The sequence below is a fragment of the Erinaceus europaeus genome, chromosome 7, assembly GCF_950295315.1.
Source record: "Erinaceus europaeus chromosome 7, mEriEur2.1, whole genome shotgun sequence".
Classification (NCBI taxonomy): domain Eukaryota; kingdom Metazoa; phylum Chordata; class Mammalia; order Eulipotyphla; family Erinaceidae; genus Erinaceus; species Erinaceus europaeus.
The window spans coordinates 15621687-15646401 of record NC_080168.1 but is presented as its reverse complement, the minus strand read 5'-3'; the positions used below and the strand labels follow the sequence as shown (position 1 = coordinate 15646401).

General features: G+C 44.5%; 1 protein-coding gene across 1 annotated transcript in view; it reads left to right on the top strand.

Moving 5' to 3' along the window:
- LOC103110676 (sterol 26-hydroxylase, mitochondrial) overlaps window positions 1-22325 on the top strand; it is a 68162-nt gene extending 45837 nt beyond the window's left edge. The window contains exons 2-9 of the mRNA XM_007519844.3: window positions 17322-17512; window positions 19697-19896; window positions 19985-20182; window positions 20301-20461; window positions 21044-21210; window positions 21323-21404; window positions 21494-21709; window positions 21979-22325. Coding sequence (XP_007519906.1) covers window positions 17322-17512; window positions 19697-19896; window positions 19985-20182; window positions 20301-20461; window positions 21044-21210; window positions 21323-21404; window positions 21494-21709; window positions 21979-22092 — 1329 coding nt within the window. The 3' untranslated portion in view covers window positions 22093-22325. The remainder of the gene's footprint in view (window positions 1-17321; window positions 17513-19696; window positions 19897-19984; window positions 20183-20300; window positions 20462-21043; window positions 21211-21322; window positions 21405-21493; window positions 21710-21978) is intronic.
- Window positions 22326-24715: the final 2390 nt, after the last annotated feature.

Genomic DNA, 24715 nt, shown 5'->3' with positions numbered 1-24715 from the left:
TCATTCTCAAGGATAGACCATATGTTAGGCCACAAAGACAGCATCAGCCTATTCAAGAGCACTGAAATCATCCCAAGCATCTTCTCAGACCACAGTGGAATTAAACTAACACTTAACAATCAACAAAAGATTAGTAACAGTCCCAAAATGTGGAAGCTCAACAGTACACTTCTTAACAACTTCTGGGTCAAAGAGGAAATCAAGGAAGAAATCAAAATGTTTCGAGAGTTCAATGAAAATGAAGACACAAGCTATCAAAATATTTGGGACACAGCTAAAGCAGTCCTAAGAGGGAAGTTCATAGCTATACAAGCACACATTAGGAAACAAGAAAAGGCACAAATAAACAGCCTGATTGCACATCTCAAAGACCTAGAAGAAGAACAACAAAGGAATCCTAAAGCAACCAGAAGGACAGAAATTACTAAAGTTAAGGCAGAAATAAATAACATTGAGAATAGGAAAACCATACAAAAGATCAATGAAAGTAAATGTTGGTTCTTCGAAAGAGTAAACAAAATCGACAAACCTTTAGCCAGACTAACAAAACAAAAAAAGGGAGAAGACCCAAATAAATCGGATACTAAATGAAAGAGGAGAAATCACAACAGACACTGCAGAAATTCAACATATCATTGAGGTTTCTATGAACAACTATATGCCACCAAGCTAGAGAACCTGGAAGAAATGAATGATTTCCTAGATACCTACCAACTTCCAAAACTAAGAGGAAGTGGATAACATGAACAGGCCCATCACAGCTAATGAAATTGAAACAGTTATCAAAAATCTTCCCAAAAATAAAAGTCCTGGACCAGATGGTTTTACAAATGAATTCTATAAAACTTTCAAAGAAGAACTAATACCTCTACTTTTAAAAGTCTTCCAGAAGATTGAAGACACTGGAATACTCCCTGCCAGCTTCTATGAAGCCAACATCACCCTGATACCAAAAGCAGACAGGGACACAACCAAAAAAGAAAACTACAGACCAATATCTCTGATGAACATAGATGCGAAAATACGGAACAAAATTCTAGCCAACCGGATACAGCAGTATATCAAAAAGATTGTTCATCATGACCAAGTGGGGTTTATCCCAGGCATGCAAGGTTGGTTTAATATACGTAAATCAATCAATGTGATCCACCACATCAACAAAAGCAAGACCAAAAACCACATGGTCATATCAATAGATGCAGAGAAAGCCTTCGACAAAATAAAACATCCCTTTATGATCAAAACACTACAAAAAATGGGAATAGATGGAAAATTCCTGAAGATAGTGGAGTCTATATATAGCAAACCTACAGCCAACATCATACTCAATGGTGAAAAACTGGAAGCATTTCCTCTCAGATCAGGTACTAGACAGGGCTGCCCACTATCACCATTACTATTCAACATAGTGTTGGAAGTTCTTGCCATAGCAATCAGGCAGGAGCAAGGAATTAAAGGCATACAGATTGGAAGAGAAGAAGTCAAACTCTCCTTATTTGCAGATGACATGATAGTATACATGGAAAAACCTAAGGAATCCAGCAAGAAGCTTTTGGAAATCATCAGGCAATACAGTAATGTGTCAGGCTATAAAATTAACATTCAAAAGTCAGTGGCATTCCTCTATGCAAACACTAAGTTAGAAGAAATTGAAATCCAGAAATCAGTTCCTTTTTCTATAGCAACAAAAACTATAAAATATCTAGGAGTAAACCTAACCAAAGAAGTGAAAGACTTGTATACTGAAAATTATGAGTCACTACTCAAAGAAATTGAAAAAGACACAAAGAAGTGGAAAGATATTCCATGTTCATGGGTTGGAAGAATTAACATCATCAAAATGAATATATTACCCAGAGCCATCTACAAATTTAATGCTATCCCCATCAAGATCCCAAGCACATTTTTTAGGAGAATAGAAAAAATGCTACAAATGTTTATCTGGAACCAGAAGAGACCTAGAATTGCCAAAACAATCTTGAGAAAAAAGAACAGAACCGGAGGCATCACACTGCCAGATCTCAAACTGTATTATAGGGCCATTGTCATCAAAATTGCTTGGTACTGGAACATGAACAGACACACTGACCAGTGGAATAGAATTGAGAGCCCAGAAATGAGGCCCCACACGTATGGACATCTAATCTTTGACAAAGGGGCCCAGACTATTGCATGGGGAAAGTAGAGTCTCTTCAACAAATGGTGTTGGAAACAATGGGTTGAAACATGCAGAAGAATGAAACTGAATCACTGTATTTCACCAAGTACAAAAGTAAATTCCAAGTGGATCAAGGACTTGGATGTCACACCACAAACTATCAGATACTTAGAGGAAAATATTGGCAGAACTTTTTTCCGCATAAATTTTAAAGACATTTTCAATGAAACGAATCCAATTACAAAGAAGACTAAGGCAAGTATAAACCTATGGGACTACATCAAATTAAAAAGCTTCTTCACAGCAAAAGAAACCACTACCCAAACCAAGAGACCCCTCACAGAATGGGAGAAGATCTTTACATGCCATACATCAGATAAGAGTTTAATAACCAACATATATAAAGAGCTTGCCAGACTCAACAACAAGACAACAAATAACCCCATCCAAAAATGGGGGGAGGACTTTGACAGAATATTCACCACAGAAGAAATCCAAAAGGCCGAGAAACACATGAAAAAATGCTCCAAGTCTCTGATTGTCAGAGAAATGCAAATCAAGACAACAATGAGATATCACTTCACTCCTGTGAGAATGTCACACATCAGAAAAGGTAACAGCAGCAAATGCTGGAGAGGGTGTGGGGTCAAAGGAACCCTCCTGCACTGCTGGTGGGAATGTCAATTGGTCCAACCTCTGTGGAGAACAGTCTGGAGAACTCTCAGAAGGCTAGAAATGGACCTACCCTATGACCCTGCAATTCCCCTCCTGGGGATATATCCTAAGGAACCCAACACATCGATCCAAAAAGATCTGTGTACACATATGTTCTTGGCAGCACAATTTGTAATAGCCAAAACCTAGAAGCAACCCAGGTGTCCAACAACAGATGAGTGGCTGAGCAAGTTGTGGTATATATACACAATGGAATACTACTCAGCTGTAAAAAATAGTGACTTCACCGTTTTCAGCCGATCTTGGATGGACCTCGAAAAAATCTTGTTTGGTGAAATAAGTCAGAAACAGAAGGATGAATATGGGATGATCTCATTCTCAGGCCGAAGTTGAAAAACAAGATTAGAAAAGAAAACACAAGTCGAACCTGCAATGGAATTGGAGTATTACCAAAGTAAAAGACTCTGGGGTAGGTGGGTGGGTGGGGAGAATACAGGTCCATGAAAAATGATGAATGAAATAGTGGGGGTTGTATTGCTAAATGGGAATCTGGGGAATGTTATGCATGTAAAAAAAAAAAAAAAAGAAGTAGAAACGCAAAGCAGAAATTGACTGAGTTTGGAGTATGGCACCAAAGTAAGAAAGCAGAAGTATACTAGAGTTTGCAGTGAGTACCCTCCCTAACACTTCCTCTCCACTATTCCAAGCTTTGGGTCCATGATTGCTCAACAATTTATTTGGCTTTGTATGTTAACTCTCTTTTCAGCCACCAGGTTCCAGATGCCATCAGGATGCTAGCCAGGCTTCCCTGGATTGAAGACCCCACCAATATGTCCTGGAGCTCAGCTTCCCCAGAGACCCACCCTACTAGGGAAAGAGAGAGGCACACTGGGAGTATGGACCGACCAGTCAACGCCCATGTTCAGCGGGGAAGCAATTACAGAAGCCAGACCTTCTACCTTCTGCAACCCTCAATGACCCTGGGTCCATGCTCCCAGAGGGATAGAGAATGGGAAAGCTACTGGGGAGGGGGTGGGATATGGAGATTGGGCGGTGGGAATTGTGTGGAGTTGTACCCCTCCTACCCTATGGTTTTGTTAATTAATCCTTTCTTAAATAAATAAAAAAAAAAAGAATGCAAAAAAAAAAAAAAAAAAAAGAAAAGAAATGACTGGTAACAATGGATTTATTTGAGTTCTAGGCCCATCAAGTCTGCTTGGGAATCTCAGGACTCCCTGATTAGGGCCCCAGCTGGTGGAATGCCTGATAGTGACTAAAGAGTCATCATTAAAGTATGCCAGTCTCTTGCCCTTATTCAGCTTTTGCAGTCCTTGCTTTGCTAAGGTTAGCTTTGGAGTGAGTGAGAGAACTGTAATAGGAAGTAGGTGAGGAGGGTATCTAAGTGGACACTATTTCATTATGAACTTGATACTGACTCACTACAGACTACTGTGTATTTTTGCTTTCAGGTATATATTTTGCCCTAATTTATAGATACATGTGAACATGTGCTCTTATCTTAGAGTACCTGGTCTATATCTAGGTTTTGGGACTTTGTTAGGAAGTGAACCTCCTGGAATGGAATTAGAGAATACCATGAAAGGAAAGGCCTCACCGAGTAATGAGGGTGAAGGGTTGGCAATCCATGCCTGATGTCTCTGTGCACAGTCTGAGGTGAAGCATGCTGAGATGGTACTCGTTGCATTGATTCGGTTGGAATCGGTGGATGCGATATCATTTAGCCTGACTTGAGAGAAGCATGCAGGGAAGGGAGCCCCACCTTAGAGGTTCCAGGACTGGGGGAAATACAGGCTGTATAGAGGAAGCAGGAGGTTCCTGCTGTCTTAGGGTTTAAGAAGACAATAGATAGTTATTGCAATAATCACATTGTTTGGCAATTAGGCTAACTTTGAAAAATCCCTGTTAGGATTTGCTGTATCATACACACCCTCACCATATTTTATGTCCTTTGACATTGTTTGCATATAGCTGTGCCACCAGTTGCTTTTGTTCTCCCTGGACTAAGCTTTTAAGAGAGTCAACACATCAAAGACTCAGCCTATGTATTAAAAAGACTAAGTCTATGCTTTTTAAAAAATAATATTTATTTATTTCCTTTTTGTTGCCCTTGTTTTTATTGTTGTTGATGTCATTGTTGTTGGATACCACAGAGAGAAATGGAGAGAGGAGGGGAAGACAGAGGGGGAGAGAAAGACAGACACCTGCAGACCTGCTTCACCGCCTGTGAAGCAACTCCCCTGCAGGTGGGGAGCCGGGGGCTCGAACTGGGATCCTTCGGCCAGTCCTTGCACTTTGCACCACCTGCGCTTAACCCACTGCGCTACTGCCTGACTCCCCAAGTCTGTGCTTTTAAAAAGTTTGAGACATTCAATCAAAATTTCCCCTCTCATATTAAATAGTGATTTATATGACTACAAATTGATAGGAGTGTACATAAACACCATTCCCACCACCATCCCCTCCCCCACCCCACAAAGCTGAACATCCACCCTCACCCTCCACTCAGGGTTTTTACTTTGGTGCCCTACTCCAAATTTAGTCAGATCCTGCTTTGAGTTTCCCTTTCTGTTATTCTTCTCAACTAATGTTTATGAGTGGGATCATCCCATACTCATCTTTATCTTTCTGACTTAGCTCACTTGACATAATTCCTTCTAACTCCATCCAAGATGGGTCAGAGAAGGTGGGTTCATTGTTCTTAATAGCTGTGTAGTATTCCATTGTGTATATATACCACAGCTTTCTCAGCCACTCATCTGTTGTTGGGTATTTGGGTTGCTTCCAGGATTTAGCTATTACAAATTGTGCTGCTATGAACATAAGTGTACACATTATCTTTTTGGTTGGTTGTTATGGAGTCCTTGGGGTATATCCCCAGGAGAGGAATTACTGGGTCATATGGAAGGTCCATGTCTAGCCTTATGAGAGTTCTCCAGACTGCTCTCCAGAGAGGCTGGACCAATTTACATTCTTCAGCAGTGCAGAAGGGTTCCTCTGTCCCCACAGCCTCTCCAGCATTTGTTGCTGTTGTCCTTTTTGATGTATGCCATTCTCACAGGAGTGAGGTGGTATCTCAATGTTGTCTTAATTTGCATTTCTCTGACAATCAGCAACCTGGAGCAGTTTTTCATATGTTTGTTAGCCTTTTGGATCTCCTCTGTAGTGAATGTTTTGTTCATATCCTCTGCCCATTTTTGAATGGGGTCATTTGCTTTTTTGTTGCTTAAAATTAAAAAAAAACTTACTTATTCCCTTTTGTTGCCCTTGTTGTAGTTACTACTGTTCTTGTTATAGATGTCATCGTTGATGGATAGGACAGAGAGAAATGGAGAGAGGGGGAAGACAGAGGGGGGAGAGAAAGATAGACACCTTCAGACCTACTTCACCGCCTGTGATGCGACTCCCCTGAAGGTGGGGAGCCGGGGGCTCCAATCAGGATCCTTAAGCCAGTCCTAGCACTTTGCATCACATGTGCTTACCCCGCTGTGCTATCACCCGACTCCCCTATATTTATTTATTTATTATTGGATAGAGGCAGAGAGAATTGAGAGGGGAGAAGGAGATGGAGATGGAGATGGAGATGGAGAGGGAGAGGGAGAGGGAGAGGGAGAGGGAGAGAGAGAGACCTGTAGCCCTGCTCACCACTCATGAAGCTTTCCCCTTGCAGGTGAGGACCAGGGTCTTGAACCTGGGTTCTTGCGCACTTTAATGTAAGCACTTAACCAGGTGCGCCACCACCTGGCCCCTCACTTCACATTATTTTTTAAAAAATGAGTTCATTTAAATTTTTTAAAAATAATATTTATTTATTTTTTATAGAAACAGAGAGCAGTTGAGAGGGGAGGTAGAGAGAGAGGGGGAGAGAGAGAGACAGAGAGACACCTGCAGCTCTTCTTCACCACTTGGAAAGCTTTCCCCCTACAGGTGGGGGCCAGGGGCTTGAACCTGGGTCCTTGCACACCGTGAACATGAGCGATTAACCAGGTGCACCACCACCTAGCCCCCTCTTTTCACATTCTTAATAGTGTCTTTTGTGTACAAAGAAAATCTGAATTTTTATGAGGTCCCATTTTTTTCTTTTTAGTGCTTAATGCTTCTAGTATGAAATATAAGAATCCATTACTAAACCAAAGTCATGAAGATTTATCCCTATGCCTTAAGATTTAATAAATATATATTTTATTTATTTATTAATGAGAAGGATAGGAGAGAGAGAAAGAACCAGTTATCACTCTGGTATACGTGCTGCTGGGGATTGAACTCGGGACCTCATGCTTGAGAATCCAGTGCTTTATCCACCGTGCCACCTCCCAGACCACTGCCTTAAGATTTTTTTAAAAAGTTTTATTTATTTTTATTCCATTGTATAGAGACAGAAAAATTGAGAAGGAAAAGGTGAGTTAGGGAAAGCGAGACACCAGTGGCACCACTTCACCTCTCTTGAAACCTCCCCCTTGGTCCTAGTGCATAGTGATGTGTGAGCTTAAACCAGTCTGCCACCACCCAGTCCCCTGTTTTTTAAAAGTTATTTTAATGAGAAAGAGAAACACAAGAGCACTGATCAACTCTGGTTTCTGGTGGTTGAATTTGAAACTTCTAGACCTCAGGCATTAAAATTTGGTGTGTAACCATTAGCTGTCTCCTGGGTCCTTTCTCCTCCTCGTCTTCCTCCTTCTCCACTTCCTCCAGCTCCCCTTCTTTTTAGAGAGAGAGAGAGAGAGGCCAGAGCACTAAGTCTGGCTTGTAGTGATGTCAGGGATTGAACCCTGTATTTCTAGGGTTCCATATATCCAAATTCTGTACTCTAACACACTAAAACTGAACTATCTCCTTGGCTTTCAACTGTGTGTGTGTTTGTGTTCCCAGAGCGATGCTCAGCTCTGGTTTATGGTGATGCTGAGTGTTGAGCCTGGGATCTTTGCTCCCTCAGGCATGAAGCCTTTTTGCATAACCATAATACTATCTCCCTAGCACCTTTGTTTATGTCTTTTACTACACACACACACACACACACACACACACACACACACACACACATCAGAGAGAGAAAGAGAGAGAGAGAGAGAATGCAGGAAAGAGGATGCATGGAGATGAATGCCAAAGTTAGGGGCTCAGGTCCTGAAGGAATCTGACGTAGTTTTGAGTCTGACTGGCACCGCCCAGGTGCCTCCACCTGGGAACTGATCAACAGTCACAAACACCCTCGAGACCTCCCTGACGCCAGCACTATGTCTCCATAGCACAAATCCCCTCGAGACCTCCCTGACGCCAGCACTATGTCCCCATAGTGCCATGCTAAGTCATCTTCCCACTGCTCTACTTGGGATGTCTCACTGGTGGAGCCAACCAGGCAGCTTGCTTTAAAAGTTTCATAGTTTTTTTTTTTTTTTTTTAATATTTATTTTATTTATTTATTCCCTTTTGTTGCCCTAGTTCTTTTATTGTTGTAGTTATTATTGTTGTTGTCGTTGTTGGATAGGACAGAGAGAAATGGAGAGAGGAGGGGAAGACAGAGAGGAGGAGAGAAAGATAGACACCTGCAGACCTGCTTCACCGCCTGTGAAGCGACTCCCCTGCAGGTGGGGAGCCGGGGTTCGAACCGGGATCCTTATGCCGGTCCTTGTGCTTTGCGCCACCTGCGCTTAGCCCGCTGCGCTACAGCCCGACTCCCCTAAAAGTTTCATAGTTTTCATTCCTACATTTAGGGTGATAGTTGATTTTGAGTCAATTTTTGGATATGATGTGAGGTAGGCACCCAATTCATTCTTTTGTACTAGGTTGTCCTATTTATAAAGCAGCATTCATGGTGATACTATTTTTTTCCCCGTTGAATGGTTTAACACTCTTGTTAAAAACTGACCATATTATTATATAAAAAAGATTTCATATTTGGATTTACTGATGGCATCTCAATTCTGTATATGTGATCTTATGCTGCAGGCACACAATTTTTTTTTATTACTGTAGCACTGTAGTAAGTTTTAAATTCAAAAAGTGTGAATCTTCTAACCTTGTTTTTCTTTTTCAATATTGTTTTGGCTATTCATTGTCTCTTGCAATTTCACACAGATTTGAGGATTTGTTTTCCCATTTCTACAGAAAGGTAGAATGCTGATGGTACTGTATTTGATCTATAGATTACTTTGAGGTATATCACTATCTTAACAATATTAAGTCTCCCAATCCGTAAACATGGTATGTCTTCCCGTTACCTAGGCCTTTAATTTCTTTCAGCAATATTTTATAGTGTTCAGTATATTCATTTCCCCTCCTAGTTAAATTTATTTATTTTTTCAAATTTTCATTTATTTATTTTATTTGATAGGACAGAGAGAAATTGAGGGGGGGAGGGGAGATAGAGGAGGGGAGAGAGAGAGACCTATAGTACTATTACACTGCTAGTGAAGCTTCCCCCCTGCAGGTGGGGGTTGGAGACTTGAATCTGTGACCGGTCCTAATAATCAAGTGACTCATGCTTTAGGATATTTACTCTGAGTGCAACCCTCTCTGCAGTGCTCCTGACCACATTTCCAGCCCCCAGATCTATAGCAGAAAGAGTATGAGCCCAATACATGCACGGTGGAGGCTTGAGAAATATCAACAACTCAGCTGGCAGAGCATGAAACGGCAGTCCTGACATGCCTAGTTTGCTTCCTGGTCTCTGCTTAGAAGTCATGCTTTGGTGGCACAGTGGATGAAGTGTTGGACTTTCGAGAATGGAGTTGTGAGTTTGATCTCAGCACTGCATGTGCCAGAGTGATGCTCTGGTTTTCTTCTCTCTCCCTCTCTCCTCCCCCCTCATAAATAAATAAATGTATATTTTTTAAAAAGAGTGGTGCTCTGGCATCTTTCTCTCTCACATGAGATAAACAAAAAAGACACTTGACTCTGTGTGTGTGTGTGTGTGTGTGTGTGTGTTTACTAGAGCATTGCTCTGCTCTGGCTTATGGTTATGCAGGGGATTGAACCAGTGATTTAGCATCAGGAATGAAAGTCTTTTTTGCAAAACCATCCTATCTCCTTCATCCATCAAATAAGTGAAAAGAGACACACAGAAGTGACTGGCAAATGAGTTCAACACTTTCCCTCTTTGAGCTCGACCCTAGTTGAAGCTTCTGCTCCCATTCTTCTTGGCAGATGACCCCTGGAAGACTGGGTTCTGAGAACCTTGGGGCTGTTGAGTGGCTCGGGTTACGGCTGGAGGTAGACTCTCAAACACAGCACACATCTCTCAGCAAGGGCTCTGTTGTCTTCCTAAAATAAATTCTGACTGAAATAGATCCCCATTAAGTTCTACCAAGTGAACTAACCAAGAGGAGGAACATAGAGGAAGCGAGAAGTGTGGCCCTGGAAGAAGGGGAAGTGTTCTAGAAACTTCCACACCCACCATCAGAACCTGCCAGAGACTCTGGATTCCAGGGAAGAGGCTAGTTTCCCAAGTAAAGGGCTATTGATCCAATCTTTTAAAACATGGTTTCCTTTTCTGATTCCAAGATCAATGGGAGAAAATTTTCAAAAAGTAAATCTCAGCATAAAGAAAACTATATCTGTGAGGGACCAGGCAGTGGTGCACCTGGTTAAATGCACATGTTACCATATACAAAGACCCAGGTTCAAGCTCCATACCTTCACCTGCAGGGGGAAAGTACCACAGATCTCTCTCTCTGTCTTTCCCTTTCTATCCTTCTTCCCTCCCAGTTTCTCTCTTCTGTCAAACTAAATAAGTAAAGTTAAAAGAAAACCGTATCTGTAAACTGTGATTATTTCCATTTTTATAAACAAGTGATTTGGAATGGCTACTTGAACTTAACAGAAGGACCAAAAAAAAAAAAAAAAAACTTCAGATAAAGATTTCTTCCAAGTGAGTTTATTTTTATTTATTTATTCCCTTTTGTTGCCCTTGCTGTTTTATTGCTGTAGTTATTATTGTTGTTGTTATTGATGCCGTCGTTGTTGGATAGGACAGAGAAATGGAGAGAGGAGGGGAAGACAGAGAGGGGGAGAGAAAGATAGACACCTGCAGACTTGCTTCACTGCCTGTGAAGTGACTCCCCTGCAGGTGGGGTATTTATTTTTTTAAAGAAAGATCCCCTCTAGGGATCAGGTGGTGGTGCACCCAGTAGAGCATATATGTAATAATGTGCAAAGACCCAGGTTCAAGCCATTGGCCCTTACTTGCAGGGGGGAAGCTTCACAAGTGATAAAGCTATGTGTTCTCATTCTTTCTCCCTCTCTCTCTCTCTCTCTCTCTCTCTCTGTTTGCTTGGTTTCTCTCTCTCTGTCCCCTCAAAACAAATAAATACATGAATAAAATATCTTTTTAACTCCTCTAAAATTAAAAGCAAATTTAAGGAGTGGGGGTTATTACTGAGATCCTTGATCTCAGGTGATTTGAACCCCACACCTCCCATTTTTGTACTGTCTGAGGTGTTCTTTTCTCTTTTCTTTTCTTCTTCTCCTTTTGGTTGTCACAATGGAGGGGATACTGATAGACAAAGACCAGAGGCACTGGCTAAACATTCTTGGAAGCATAGGACAGTTACCATAGTAGAATTAACCCAGCCCCCAAATCAACAGCCCGGGGCTACTGCATAGTTGTGTTGTTTTTAAATAGCACCTCTTTCTAAATGACCCAAGTTTGTAAAAAGAAAAGAGACTGCATCTCCAGTAAGATGCAATCTCTTTTCTCAAGCATTTTCTTTGTGTTTTGACTTCTTACTTTCTATTTTGTATGAAATAGGTAAAATAAAGCTTAAAAAAAAATGCAGGGGCCTGAGCAGTAGTGTACAAGGTTAAGCACCCAGGGTTAAACGCACATAGTACGAAGCACAAGGTTCCCAGTTTGAGCCCTGGCTCCCCACCTGCAGGGTCATCGCTTCACAAGCCATGAAGCAGGTCTGTAGGTATCTGTCTTTCTCTCTTCCTCTCTATCTCTCTTTCCCCTCTCAATTTCTGTCTGTTGTAGCCTATTTAAAAAAAAATGGAAAAAATGGCCACCAGGAGCAGTGGATTTGTAGTTCAGGCACTGAGCCCCAGCAATAACCTTGGAGGCAAAAATAGATAGACAAATGCTGAATGATCCTTAGAGTTCAAAACTCAAAACAATGGGTGCTTGGTGGTGGTACACCTGGTAAATGGACATGTCATAATTAGCTCAAGGACTCAGGTTCAATTCCCTGGTCCCCCACCTGTGGGGAGCTGGGGGTGGGGAGGCAGAAGAGGCTTCACAAGCAAGAGCAGGGCCTTTTGTCTCCCTGTTGTCTCTTAGTTTCTCTATGTCCTATCACATAAAATGAAAGAGGAGAAAAAGGAAAAAAAAAAAAAAAAAGGAAAAAATGGCTATTGGGAGTGGTGGATTCTGTGCAGGCCCCAACAATAACCCTGGTGCCTCCTCCTCAGAAAAAGTCGTTTGTTTGAGTAGCAAGATATTTTACTTGAAGGGAGAGCTATGTGGGCCATTTCTTTTAGAGTCCTTTGTTCTGGGCTGCAGAGATAGCTTAGTGCTTAAGCAATGAGACTTTCATGTCTGCGGCAGCAAAGGTCCTAGGTTCACTCCCCAGCACCACCATAAGCCAGAGCTGAGCTGTGCGCTAGTTAAAAAAAAAAAAAAAAAAAAATCCCTGTGGAACCACCAAAAAAAGAAAATAGTGAAAATAGAATGATTTGTTCTTACTTAATGATGGTATGACCTACATCTAACAGATGTGTACAAGAGTGATAATCTTGTCCTTTGTTTCACAATGATAAATGAAAAATATTGATTTTTATAAATACATTGATTTATTATTGGATAAAGACAGAGAGAAATTGCGAAGGGAGGGGGAGATACAGAGGGAGAGAGACACTGCAGCCCTGCTTCACCACTGGGTCCTTGCACATTGTAATGTGTGCATTTAACCAGATGCACCACAGTCTGGCCTCAAGAAACATTGATTTATTTTAATCAAACAAGGTATGGAATAATTTTTGTGTTTTAAAATTTTTTGTATTTATTTTCCCTTTTGTTGCCCTTGTTTTTTATTGTTGTAGTAGTTATTATTGTTCTTGTTATTGATGTCGTTGTTGTTAGGACAGAACAAAATGGAGAGAGGAGGGGAAGACAGAGAGGGGGAGAGAAAGACAGACACCTGCAGACCTGCTTCACCACCTATGAAGTGACTCCCCTGCAGGTGGGGAGCCAGGGGCTTGAATTGGGATCCTTATGCTGGTCCTTGGGCTTCTTGCCACCGTTTTTTTTTTTTTACCCCCAGGGTTTTCACTGGGGCTCAGTGCAGGCACTACTAATCCACTGGCAGCCATTTTCCCCCATTTATTTATTTATTTACTTATTTTTCTATTTTATTTCATAGGACAGAGAGAAATTGAGAGAGGAGGGGAAGAGAGAGACACCTGCAGATCTGCTTTACAGCTTATGAAGCTTCCCTCCTGCAGGTGGGTGGTAGGGGCTTGAACCCTCATCCCAGTACATGGTAACATGTATTTAACTGGGTGTACCACCACCTGCCCCCCCTAGGATTTTTATGTTTTTATTCTTATTTCTTTTGTTAAATCTTGAGAGCCACATAGCTTCCTGGAATAGAAAGACAAGAGCTGAATTACAAGAGGCCAGACAGTGGAACACCTGGTGGCATGCACATATTACCATGGATAAGGACATGTGGCACCACCTGGGCCCTATAAAAATTTGCTTTATTAATTACATATTAGAGAGAAAATTTCACATGAGACAGAAAGAGAAGCCAGGGCACCATTCTAGTACACGTGGCATGGGTTCAAATTTGATGCTTGAGCAGTTGAACTGTTTCTCCAGCTTCCCCCAATATATTTATTTTCTCTCTCATTTTCAGCAATCATAAAAACATCATAACAATGCCATTTCCATAAGGGATGGGGGTATTAACTGTAAAATGCTTTAGAAACTCACACACAGCTGGGGAGACCGAATAATGGATATGTAAAAGGCTCTCATGTCTGAAGCTCCAAGGTCCCAAGTTCAACCACCAGCACCACCATAAACCAGAGCTGAGCAGTGCTCTGGTCTCTTGATCTCTCTCTCTCTTTCTCTCTGCCTTTTTCTCACTAAAATTAAACAAGCAAGTAAATATTTAAAAAATGCATTCTAGGGGCTGGGCAGTGGCACAGCAGGTTAAGTGCACATGGTGCAAAGCGCAAGGACCGGCGTAAGGATTCCAGTTCAAGCCCCCAGCTCCCCACCTGTGGGGGGGGGGTCACTTCACAGGGCTTCACAAGCAGTGAAGCAGGTCTGTAGGTGTCTATCTTTCTCTCCCCCTCTCTGTCATCCCCTTCTCTTTCAATTTCTCTCTGTCCTGTACAACAACAATAACAATAAACAACAAGGGCAACAAAAAGTGAAAAGGAACCCTCCAGTGGCAGTGGAGCCATGGTGCAGGCGCTGAGTCCCAGCAATAACTCTGGAGGCAAAAAAAAAAAAATTTTTTTCTAAGACAAAACATCTGAAAAGCATATTACTTAACACAACTAGTACATTTTTTTTTTGGATTAAAAAATGTGGGGACCGAGCGTTGGCGCAACTGGTTGAACACACATGTTACAATGCACAAGAACCCAGGTTCAAGCCCCCAGTCCCCACCTGCAGGGGGAAAGCTTTGTGAATAGTGAAGCAGGGCTGCAGGTGTCTCTCTGTCTCTCTCCCTCTCTATCACCTTCATCCCTCTCCATTTCTGGTTGTCTCTATCCAATAAATAAAGATAATTAAAAATTTTAAAAAATATTTTTATTATTATTGGATAGAGACAGAGAGAAATTGAGAGGGATGAGGGAGATAGAGAGAGACAGAGAGACACCTGCAGCCCTGCTTCACCACTTATGAAGCTTTCCCCCTGCAGGTGGGGACCAGGCACTTGAAACTAGAACCTTGTGCCCTGTGATGTGCACACTTAACCAGATGCGCCACTGCCTGGCCCCTAAAAGATTTTTTAGATGTGAATGTGAGGATCAAATCCAGGACTTCATATATGGCAAGGCATGCACTCTACCACTAAGCTTTATTCACAGTTATAGAGGTATAGGAAATTAAGATTGCAAAGTGTCCTCACTGTTTGGGGCTATTTCTTTTTTTGGGGGGGGCATTAAGGATTTTTTAAAAATTATTTTAAAATTTATTATTTATTTATTTATTCCCTTTTGTTGTCCTTATTGTTTTATTGTTGTAGTTATTATTATTGTTGTTGGATAAGGACAGAGAGAAATGGAGAGAGGAGGGAAAGACAGAGAGGGGGAGAGAAAGATAGACACCTGCAGACCTGCTTCACCACCTGTGAAGTGATTCCCCTGCAGGTGGGGAACCAGGGGCTCAAACTGGGATCCCTACGTGGGTACTTGTGTTTTGTGCCACCTGCGCTTAACCCACTGTGCTACCGCCTGGCTCCCTTTAAATTTCTTTGTTGGGAGATTAATGGTTTACAGTCGACAATAAAACACTTTAGTTTGTACATGCATAACATTTCTCTGTTTTCTTTTTCTAATATTTTATTTATTGATTGATTAATGAAAGGGATAGGAGGAGAAAGAACCAGATAACACTCTGGTACATGTGCTGCCAGGGATTGAACTTGTGACCTCATGCTTGAGAGCCCAGCACTGAAGCCACTGCTCCACCTCCCAGACCACAGGCATAAATATGGACTTTTGATATATACAAAATATATGGACTTCATGGGGGTAGATAGCATAGTGGCTATGCAAAGAGACTCTCAAGCCTGAGGCTCCAAAGTCCCAATCCCCTGCACCACCATAAGCCAGAGCTGAGTAATGCTCTGGTAACAAAACAAAAACAAAACAGAAACAAACAAAAAAACAAACAAAAAAACATGGACTAGTCTCAGTGAATAAAGTGTTGGATTCTCAAGTATGAGGACATAAATTTAATCACCCAAATTCCAAGTGCCTGAAGGAAATTCTGCTTTTCTCTTTCTCCTTCATAAATCAGTCACTCAACCAATAAAAGGCAGGGCCCCTGGGGCCAGGTGGTGGCGCACCTGGTTGAACGCACACATTACAGGGCGCAAGGACCTGAGTTCCAGCCCCCAGTTTGGGGCTATTTCAGTTTCTTGCTTTTCCTGGCTTTATTTTTTCCCCATAGCATTGCTCAACTCTGGCATATGGTGGTGCTGAGAATTGAGCCTGGGACATTTAGTGCTTCAGGCATTTTTCTGGTGATTCTAATTGTTTTTTTTTCTTTTGTAAATTTTAACTTTATTATTATTATTAATGGATAGAGATAGATATTGAGAGGGGAAGAGGAGAGAGAGAGAGAGAAAGGGAGAGAGACAGAGAGACACCTGCAGCCCTGCTTCACCACTCCTAAGGCTTTGCCCCAGCAGGTAGGGACCAGGGGCTTGAACCTAGGTCCTTGTGCACTGTAATGTGTGCACTTAACCAGGTGCGCCACCACCTGGACCCTTCTAATTGGGTTTTGATTTCCTTGTTGACTGCATGAGATTATTCATCTTCACTCTGCTGCCAGCAAAAAGCCATTGATGTAGATGTTCCTGTGAAGGAGCCACAGACATTCTACTATTCTTCACCAAGGGGCTCAGTTTCCTTAAAACCCTGAGCCCCTAAAATTAACATCTCTCAATTTGCCACATATTTGATTTTCGCAAAATTTTATTCCTCCAAGTTAAATCATATTCAGCTCTCTGAGTTACTTATTATTTTTTATAAAGATGGAGAAAAGTTGAGATAGGAGGGGAGAGAGACCGAGAGCTATCTGCAACACTACTTCATAGTTCCTGAACTTCCCCTCCTGGGGGTGGGAAGTCGGGATTGAACTTAGGTCCTCATGCATTCAGCCTGTGCTCATACAGGTGTGCCACTGCCTGCCCCTCCACTGTGAGTTCTTTCCATTGTTCATTATTCTCTAGAGTCTAAATCTTATGAGTCCATTTTCTTTTTTTTTTTTTTTTCCTCCTCCAGGGTTATTGCTGGGCTCGGTGCCTGCACCATGAATCCACCGCTCCCGGAGGCCATTTTTTTCCCCCTTTTGTTGCCCTTGTTGTAACTTCGTTGTGGTTATTATTATTGCCCTTGTTGACGCAATTCGTTGTTGGATAGGACAGAGAGAAATGGAGAGAGGAGGGGAAGACAGAGAAGGGGAGAGAAAGATAGACACCTGCAGACCTGCTTCACCGCCTGTGAAGCGACTCCCCTGCAGGTGGGGAGCCGGGGGCTCAAACCGGGATCCTTACGCCAGTCCCTGCGCTTTGCGCCACATGCGCTTAACCCACTGCGCCACCACCCGACCCCCCCATTTTCTTTTTAGTGTCCTCATTGTGGTATATTATGCCACCCTTGTACCTGCCTCTTGGACACCGTTTGGCCTGCCATCTTTCTTTGAATGCCCATTAGATGCCAGCTCCCCATCTCTCATTCAGTTGCCTACTTGTCTGTACCACAATGACTCAACTCTGTTTGAATCCCACAGACCCTATACAAGGCCAAGTATGGCCCAATGTGGATAAGTCACCTCGGGCCTCAGCTTCATGTGAACTTGGCCAGTGCCCCACTCGTGGAGCAAGTGATGCGACAAGAAAGCAAGTACCCAGTGCGGAATGACATGGATTTATGGAAGGCACACCGGGACTTGCATGGCCTGGCCTACGGACCCTTCACCATGTGAGCTGGGGCCTGGAGGGAGTGGAACAGGGCCCCTGGTTCCAGACCTGGAGTCACTGAGCTGCCAGTGGACACTGGACTAGGAGCATCTCCCTGTGCATCCTCTGAGCTGACACTCAGCCCAGAAAGCCATGGTTGACTTGGGCTGAAAGCTCTGGCATCTTTCATTGGCTTTCCCATCAACTTAATGAAGGCCTTTCAACAACTGAGTTATTCCCCTTTCCTTGGTCTAATGTTCTCATCTGTAAATGGTAACAGTGGTGGGGGGGTTAGGGGGAGGGCAGGCAGTGGCACACCAGTTGCACATATATATTACATTGCACAAGAACCCAGGTTCAAGGCCCTGGTGCTCACCTGCAGTGTGTGTGTGGATAAGCAGTGCTGTTATTGTCTCTTTTTCTTTCTTCCTCTCGCCTTCCCTCTCAATTTCTCTCTGTCTCTATCCAATACATAATTTTAAAACATTTATTTAAAAATGGGAAGTTTTGGGGGGGTGGGTAGGTGGTGGTGCACCTGGTTGAGCACACACATTACAATGAGCAAGGATCCAGGTTCAAGCCCCAGATCCTCACCTGCAGGGGGAAGCTTCACAAGTGGTGAAACAGTGCTGCAGGTGTCTCTCTGTCTCTCTTTCCCTCTTAATCTCCCCTCCCTTCTAATTTCTCTATGTCTCTATCCAAAATAAATTTTAAAAAGATTAGTTTGGATTTAACTTTGGTATTTCTAAGACCTTTCCACTTCTGTTAGCTGACAATATAGTTGGAAATCGATCCTTTTAAATCATAGTAGTACATATCTGTTTGTCATTGAAAAGTATTATCATATTATTAGTTGAGAGGGTTTGACTTAATTTAAGAAATATTTTCTTTCTTTTTTTCTTTTTCTTTTTGCTTCCAGGGCTATTTCTGGGGCCCAGTGCCAACACTATGAGTCCACTGCTCCTGGTGGCCATTTTGTTCTGTTTTATTGATAGAACAGAGAGAAACTGAGAGAGGAAGGGAAGATAGAGAGAGAAATATTGTCCAAAGTATACATTGTGTGCTTGTTGTTGACTATAACTTTCATGGGTGCTTGAAACAGATAATGACAGAGAGAGGAAGAGAGGATGAGGGAGAAGGGGAGATACTTCAGTGTTAAGGTTGCATGTAAACAGTGAAGGCTACTTTTGCAGTGACAATGCCGCAGCTTGTAACTGGATATATTACAGTCTTTCTTCTTTTCTTTCTCCTCCTTCTTCCTCTTCTTCCTCTTACTCCTCCTCCTGCTTCCTCCTCTTCACTTCTCCCTTCTGCTCTTCCTTCTTGCTTTTTATTTCCCCAGTTGCTTGACTTCCTTATGTTAACCATTTCTTGGAAGATTAAAGACAGTCCTATAGTGGTATCTACTGTGTGTTTATAGCTTGCTGGTACCAGACTACTCTTTCCATGTTCATTATTGTTTTGTTTTATCCTCATAACAAGCCCGTGAAAACTAACGGGGGCCAGGTGGTGGCACACACACTGTAGTACGCAAGGTCCTGGGCTCAAGCTCCTGGTCTCCACCTGCTCTAGTAATTCTACATGGTGCCAGGGTTCTAGCCTGGGCCTTTCACATGGCAAAGCATGTGCTCCACTGATAAGCTATCTTCCTGTCTTCGAACCCTTAAGGTATTTCTTTTTTTTATAATGTTCTTTTGTTTGTTTTTAATTTTTTAAAATATTTTTACTCATTTATTTATTATTGGATAGAGACAGATAAATTAAGAGGGGATGCAGAGATAGAGACGGAGAGACACCTTGTCACTCTCTTATGTCAGCCTCTCTTTCATATGCAGTAAATAAAATTAATATATATTTTTTAATCTTTAGAAAATATGAAAAGGGGGCCAGAGGGTAGTATACCCATTTGAGTACACACATCACCATGAGCAAGAACCTGGGTTCAAGGCCCTGGTTTCCATCTGCAGGAAAGGAAGTTTCCCAAGTGGTGAAGCAGCGCTGCAGAACTCTCTCTCTCTCTTCCTCCCTCCCTCCCTCCTTCTTTCCTTTCCTCCTTTCTCAGTTTCTCTCTGTCCTATCAAACAAAAGAAAGGGGGCAATAAGAAGAAAAGAAAGGTTAGTGTATCCCTAACTCTAAGTCCAGGAGACCGACATTTTCCTAGACTCTGGCTCAGTGTGGAATAATGTGACCCTCCAATTCCGGCAGAAACGGGCACGGCTGGTACCAGCTGCGCCAGGCCCTGAACCAGCGGATACTGAAGCCGACAGAGGCTGCGCTCTATACAGAGGCCCTGAATGAGGTCATAGATGACTTCCTGGTCAGGCTGAAGCAGGTGCGAGCAGACAGTGCGTCTGGGGACCAGGTGTCTGATGTGGCTCACCAACTGTACGACTTTGCCTTGGAAGGTACTCACCTCACAAGGGGCTGGGGTGGGCCAGGAGCCAGTAGGCCAGGGCACTGCCTCCAGTGATGCTGGGTCATTGTGCCCTGCAGTCATTTGCTACATCCTGTTTGAGAAGCGCGTGGGCTGCCTGAGGCACCCCATCCCGCCGGACACCAAGGCCTTCATCCACTCTGTCCAGCTCATGTTCCAGAATTCCATCTATGTCACCTTCCTCCCCAAGTGGACCCAGTCACTTCTGCCCTTCTGGGGCCGCTACCTCGAGGGCTGGAACAACATCTTCTCTTTTGGTGAGCAGCTCAGGGAGGCCCCCAGCTGGGCTGTGGGTGCCGCCTCTCCTGCATCTGCCTGCTCGTGTGGATTCTGTGGCATCGCCACCGTGACCCATCTTCTCTGTGGCCCCTGCAGGGAAGAAGCTGATTGACCAGAAGCTCCAGGAGATAGAGGCCCAGCCGCAGACAGAGGGCCAGACGTCTGGCTACCTGCACTTCCTGCTGAGCAACGGCCTGCTCAGCCCCCATGAGGCCCTGGGCAGCCTGCCGGAGCTACTCCTGGCTGGCGTGGACACGGTGCCTGAGGGGGCGTCCTTTGAGCCAGTGCTCCACTCCCTCCCACCTCACCCTGACCTTGACCCCTCCTGGCATCTGCTTCTCCCTCTGCCACAAGGGTGCAGGACAAGGAGGGAGACTGGGGGGCTCTCTCAGCCCAGTTGAGGAGCCCAGGATACTGTCCTTTAGTAAAAGGGGTCCCTGCAGGCCTGCCTCCCAGCTTTATGTCATTTTGGGGTTCTCCCTCTGATGGACCCCCCCAGCATGCTGTTCTCTATCACAAGGGTCCTGACCCCACTGACAGACACATCTAGCATAGAGACCATATCACCCTCCAACTGTTTATTTATTTGACAGGTTATAGAGAATTTGGGAGGAAGGGGGGAGATAGGGAGAGAGACAGAGAGATACCTGCAGACCTGCATCACCGCTCGTGACACTCCCCCTCTGCAAGTGGGGACCAGGGGTTTGAACCTGGGTCCTTGTGCCACACCACCTGGCCCTGTGCGTCCACCTTTTGCAAGTGCTTAGGTATGCATGTGCCATCCCTTCCCCAGCCAGATTATTCTAGAACCCCCTCCTGACTTCACCTCCTCCTCCCAGACATCCAATACGCTGACGTGGGCCCTGTACCACCTTTCTAAGGACCAGGAGATCCAGAAGACCTTGCACAAGGAGGTGGTGGGTGTGGTGCCTGCTGGGCAGGTGCCCCGGTACACCGATTTTGCCCACATGCCTCTGCTCAGAGCTGTGATTAAGGAGACACTGCGGTAAGATACCAGGAGAGGGATAGATGAGGACAGGTGGGCCGGGGCTTGAACTTGTGACCTAGGGGACCTGAGTGGAGAGGATCCACTGGCAGGTTTCTCTTGTTCTTGGCAGCCTTTACCCCGTGGTGCCTGTGAACTCCCGGATCGCTGTAGAAAAGGAGGTCAAAGTTGGTGGCTTCGTCTTCCCCAAGAACGTGAGTGGGGCCAGAGTTAGTGGACCCCGGGGATGGGGAGGAGGAACCTACATACCCATACGGACGTCCTGCCCGTCGCCTCCCTTCAGACCCAGTTTGTGTTCTGCCACTATGTGGTATCCCGGGACCCCAGCACCTACCCAGATCCAGAGAGCTTCCAGCCCCAGCGCTGGCTGCGGAAGGGCCAGGCCAAGGACAGCGCCAAGACTCATCACCCATTCGGCTCTGTTCCCTTCGGCTACGGCGTCCGGGCCTGCATGGGCCGCAGGATCGCAGAGCTGGAGATGCACCTGCTGCTGACTAGGGTGAGAGGAGAGAGGGAGAAGAGGGATGGGGCGGGGCTAGAGAGGGAGGCGCCGTTGGAATGGAGAGGAGGCGGGGCTGGAGGTGAAGGGGTGTGGCTGGAGGAGGAGGCGTGGTCGGAGAGGGGAGTGGTCGGAGAAGGGGCGTGGTTGGAATGAGGTGTAGCCGGAATGGAAGGGGTGTGGCTGGAGAGGAAGGAGGCGGGGCTGGAGAGGGGGCGGGGCTGGGGGGCGTAGGGCTCTCATCACCCCAAGTGCACCTCCCTCTCCAGCTGATCCAGAAGTACCAGGTGGTCCTGGCCCCTGAGACCCGGGAGGTGAAGGACGTAGCCCGAATCGTCCTCGTTCCCAACAAGAAGGTGGGCCTGCGCTTACTGCAGAGATAGGCTCTCTGTCCTATCTGCGTGTCCCAGGCCAGTGATGCGCGATTGCAGCCTTTCTAAGCGGAGAAGCAGAGAGAAAGCTGGAGAAACTCACCGCGCTTCCCAGAGACCCCTGAGCTATGTCCATATTCATCTTTCTGAGCATCTTGCTTTCGGATCGCAAGCTTGCCCCTTGTCACATGCTCCCCTGGGGGGTGGGAGGGGACAGAATAAAGGGATGCTCATTGATACTTGAAGGCTGTTGTCCTTCTTTGGAAGCTTCAGCGCCCTCCCCCTGTTCTGTCCTGGGGAGACACTCTCTCTCCACTCCTCAGTCTGCAGAAGGCACAGCCACGTCCCTCCACGGACACTGAAGTCACCATGAGCTTCCCCAAATGGCACAAAGGGCTGACCTGCCTGCACCTGCCCTTGGTCCAGGGCCCCCAAACAACAGCGGGGGTTACATCCAGCAATGGGGTGCTACAGAAATTGTGGGAAGAGTTCCAGGCCTACAGGAAGGACCCACAGGGGTATCTCCAGGACTCACACCAGCCAGTGAGCACCACGTTGTCTACACTCAGGAGGATGAGAACTGGAACTCACTATAGCTGTTGCTTGGCATATAAAGAAACATCCAGAAGTACCAGGTCCCTCATGTACACACTGGCTTTTTCTATAACTACATAATTACTTTGTTATTATTTTTTGCCACCAGGATTATCGCTGGTGCTCTGTGCCTACATGACTCCACCATCCCTTGAAGTTATCTTTGTTTTTGATAGAGGATGGGAAACAGAGGGAGAGAGAGACAGAAAGAAGAGACACCTGCAGCACTCCTCCACTGCTCTTGAAGCTTTCCCCCTGCATGTGGGGGCTGGAGGCTTAAACCTGGTAATGTGTATACTCCACCTGAAGAAACACCATCTGGGGGCTGGGAGGTGGTGCACCTCATTGAGCATATACATTACAGTGTGCAAGGACCTGGTTTCAAGCCCCCAATCCCAGTCCCCACTTGTAGGGGGAAGGCTTTATGAGCAATGAAGCAGTGCTGCAGATCTCTCCCTCCCCAATCTCTCTCTCTCCCTGTCTCTTCCCTCTCAATTTCTGTCTCTACCCCCCCAAAAATTAAATAAATATGTACCTGAAGTTCTTTTCTTTTTAAAATATTTTATTTATTTATTTATGAGAAAGATAGGACAAGAGAGAGAAAGAACCAGATGCCACTCTGGTACATGTGCTGTGGGGATTGAACTTGAAACCTCATACTTGAGAGTCCAGTGCTTTATCCACTGTGCCACATACCTGAAGTTCTCTTACTTATCTGGAGAGCTGAAAATGTCCTCAATCCATTTGTATTCCATCACAATGGCTTCACAAGACATATTTAATGTAAATGAAAATGCCATCCCTGATCCTGAAGCATTCACATGCTTTCGGCTGCAACAGGAGGAGGTGATTGAACATCATGGGTCCTTCCCTAGAGACTTTCTCCCCCTGTGGTGAAACGCATCTGCCCAGCTCCAGTGCTGGTACATAGTTTATCGATGGTCACTGGTGGGGGAACCTTTCCAGAGTCTGAAGGTCTCAGGGAGTCTGGGTGGGGTCACAGTGAAGTGATATCCTAGTTAGGCTCCCTGGCCTGACCCAACTCCACAAAGGAAGGGCCACAGTCTTGAGGGCCGCTGCACAGGAGCAGACTGTGATTCAGCACAGCAGCAATGCCTTCCACTGGAAATGCATGCACAACTCTCGACTCCTGGACCAGCAAACTTGAAGTTGTTGACAAGGTTGGGATGGGCGTGAGGAGAGAGGGGTATCATTGGTAAGCCTTGCATGTGTGACCTTCTGGTTTGAGTCCCAAAGTCCCACACACATAAGAAAGACAAGTTTGGCATTATGAATGGTAGAGGGTGCTTTGGACTTTCTCTCCCTCTCTCTCTCTCTCTCTCTCTCTCATGATGTACATACATTTGTTGACTGACCACTAAGTACAATGGTTTTTGCTCTGATGCTCTGTGAGGTAGGCTCATAATATTGATAAATGTTTAGTTATTCTATTTTACTTTACTTTTTCCAGATTATTATTATTTTTTTTACCAGAGCACTGTTCAGCTCTGTTTTATGGTGATGCAGTGGACTGAACCTGAGACTTTGGAGCCTCAAATATAAGAGTCTCTTTGCATAACCATTATGCTATCTTCTCTCAGTCCACCCCAGTTTTTTTTCTTTTTTTACATTTAACAATTTAATTATTTATTGGGTTATATGGGGCTCAGTACCTGCATGCTGGCTGCACCACTCCCAGTGGCTATTATTATTAATATTAATATTATTATTTATTTTATTTGATAAAGACATAGAAATAGAGAGGGGGAGGGTAAGAGAAGAGTGAGAGAAAGAGAGAAAGAGAGATACCACAGCACTGTTCCACTGCTTGTGGAATTTCCCCTTGTAGGTGGGGACAGAGGACTTGAACTTGAGTCTTCGTATTTGGTAATGTGTGCACTCTGTCAGATGCATTAGCACTTGGCCCTAGATATTTAAAGATTTATTTATGTTATGAGAGAGAGACATCAGAGCATAGCTGTACTCCAGCATGTGCTGGGGGTCACACCCTGGGCCTCAGGCTTGCAAATCCTTCACCCAC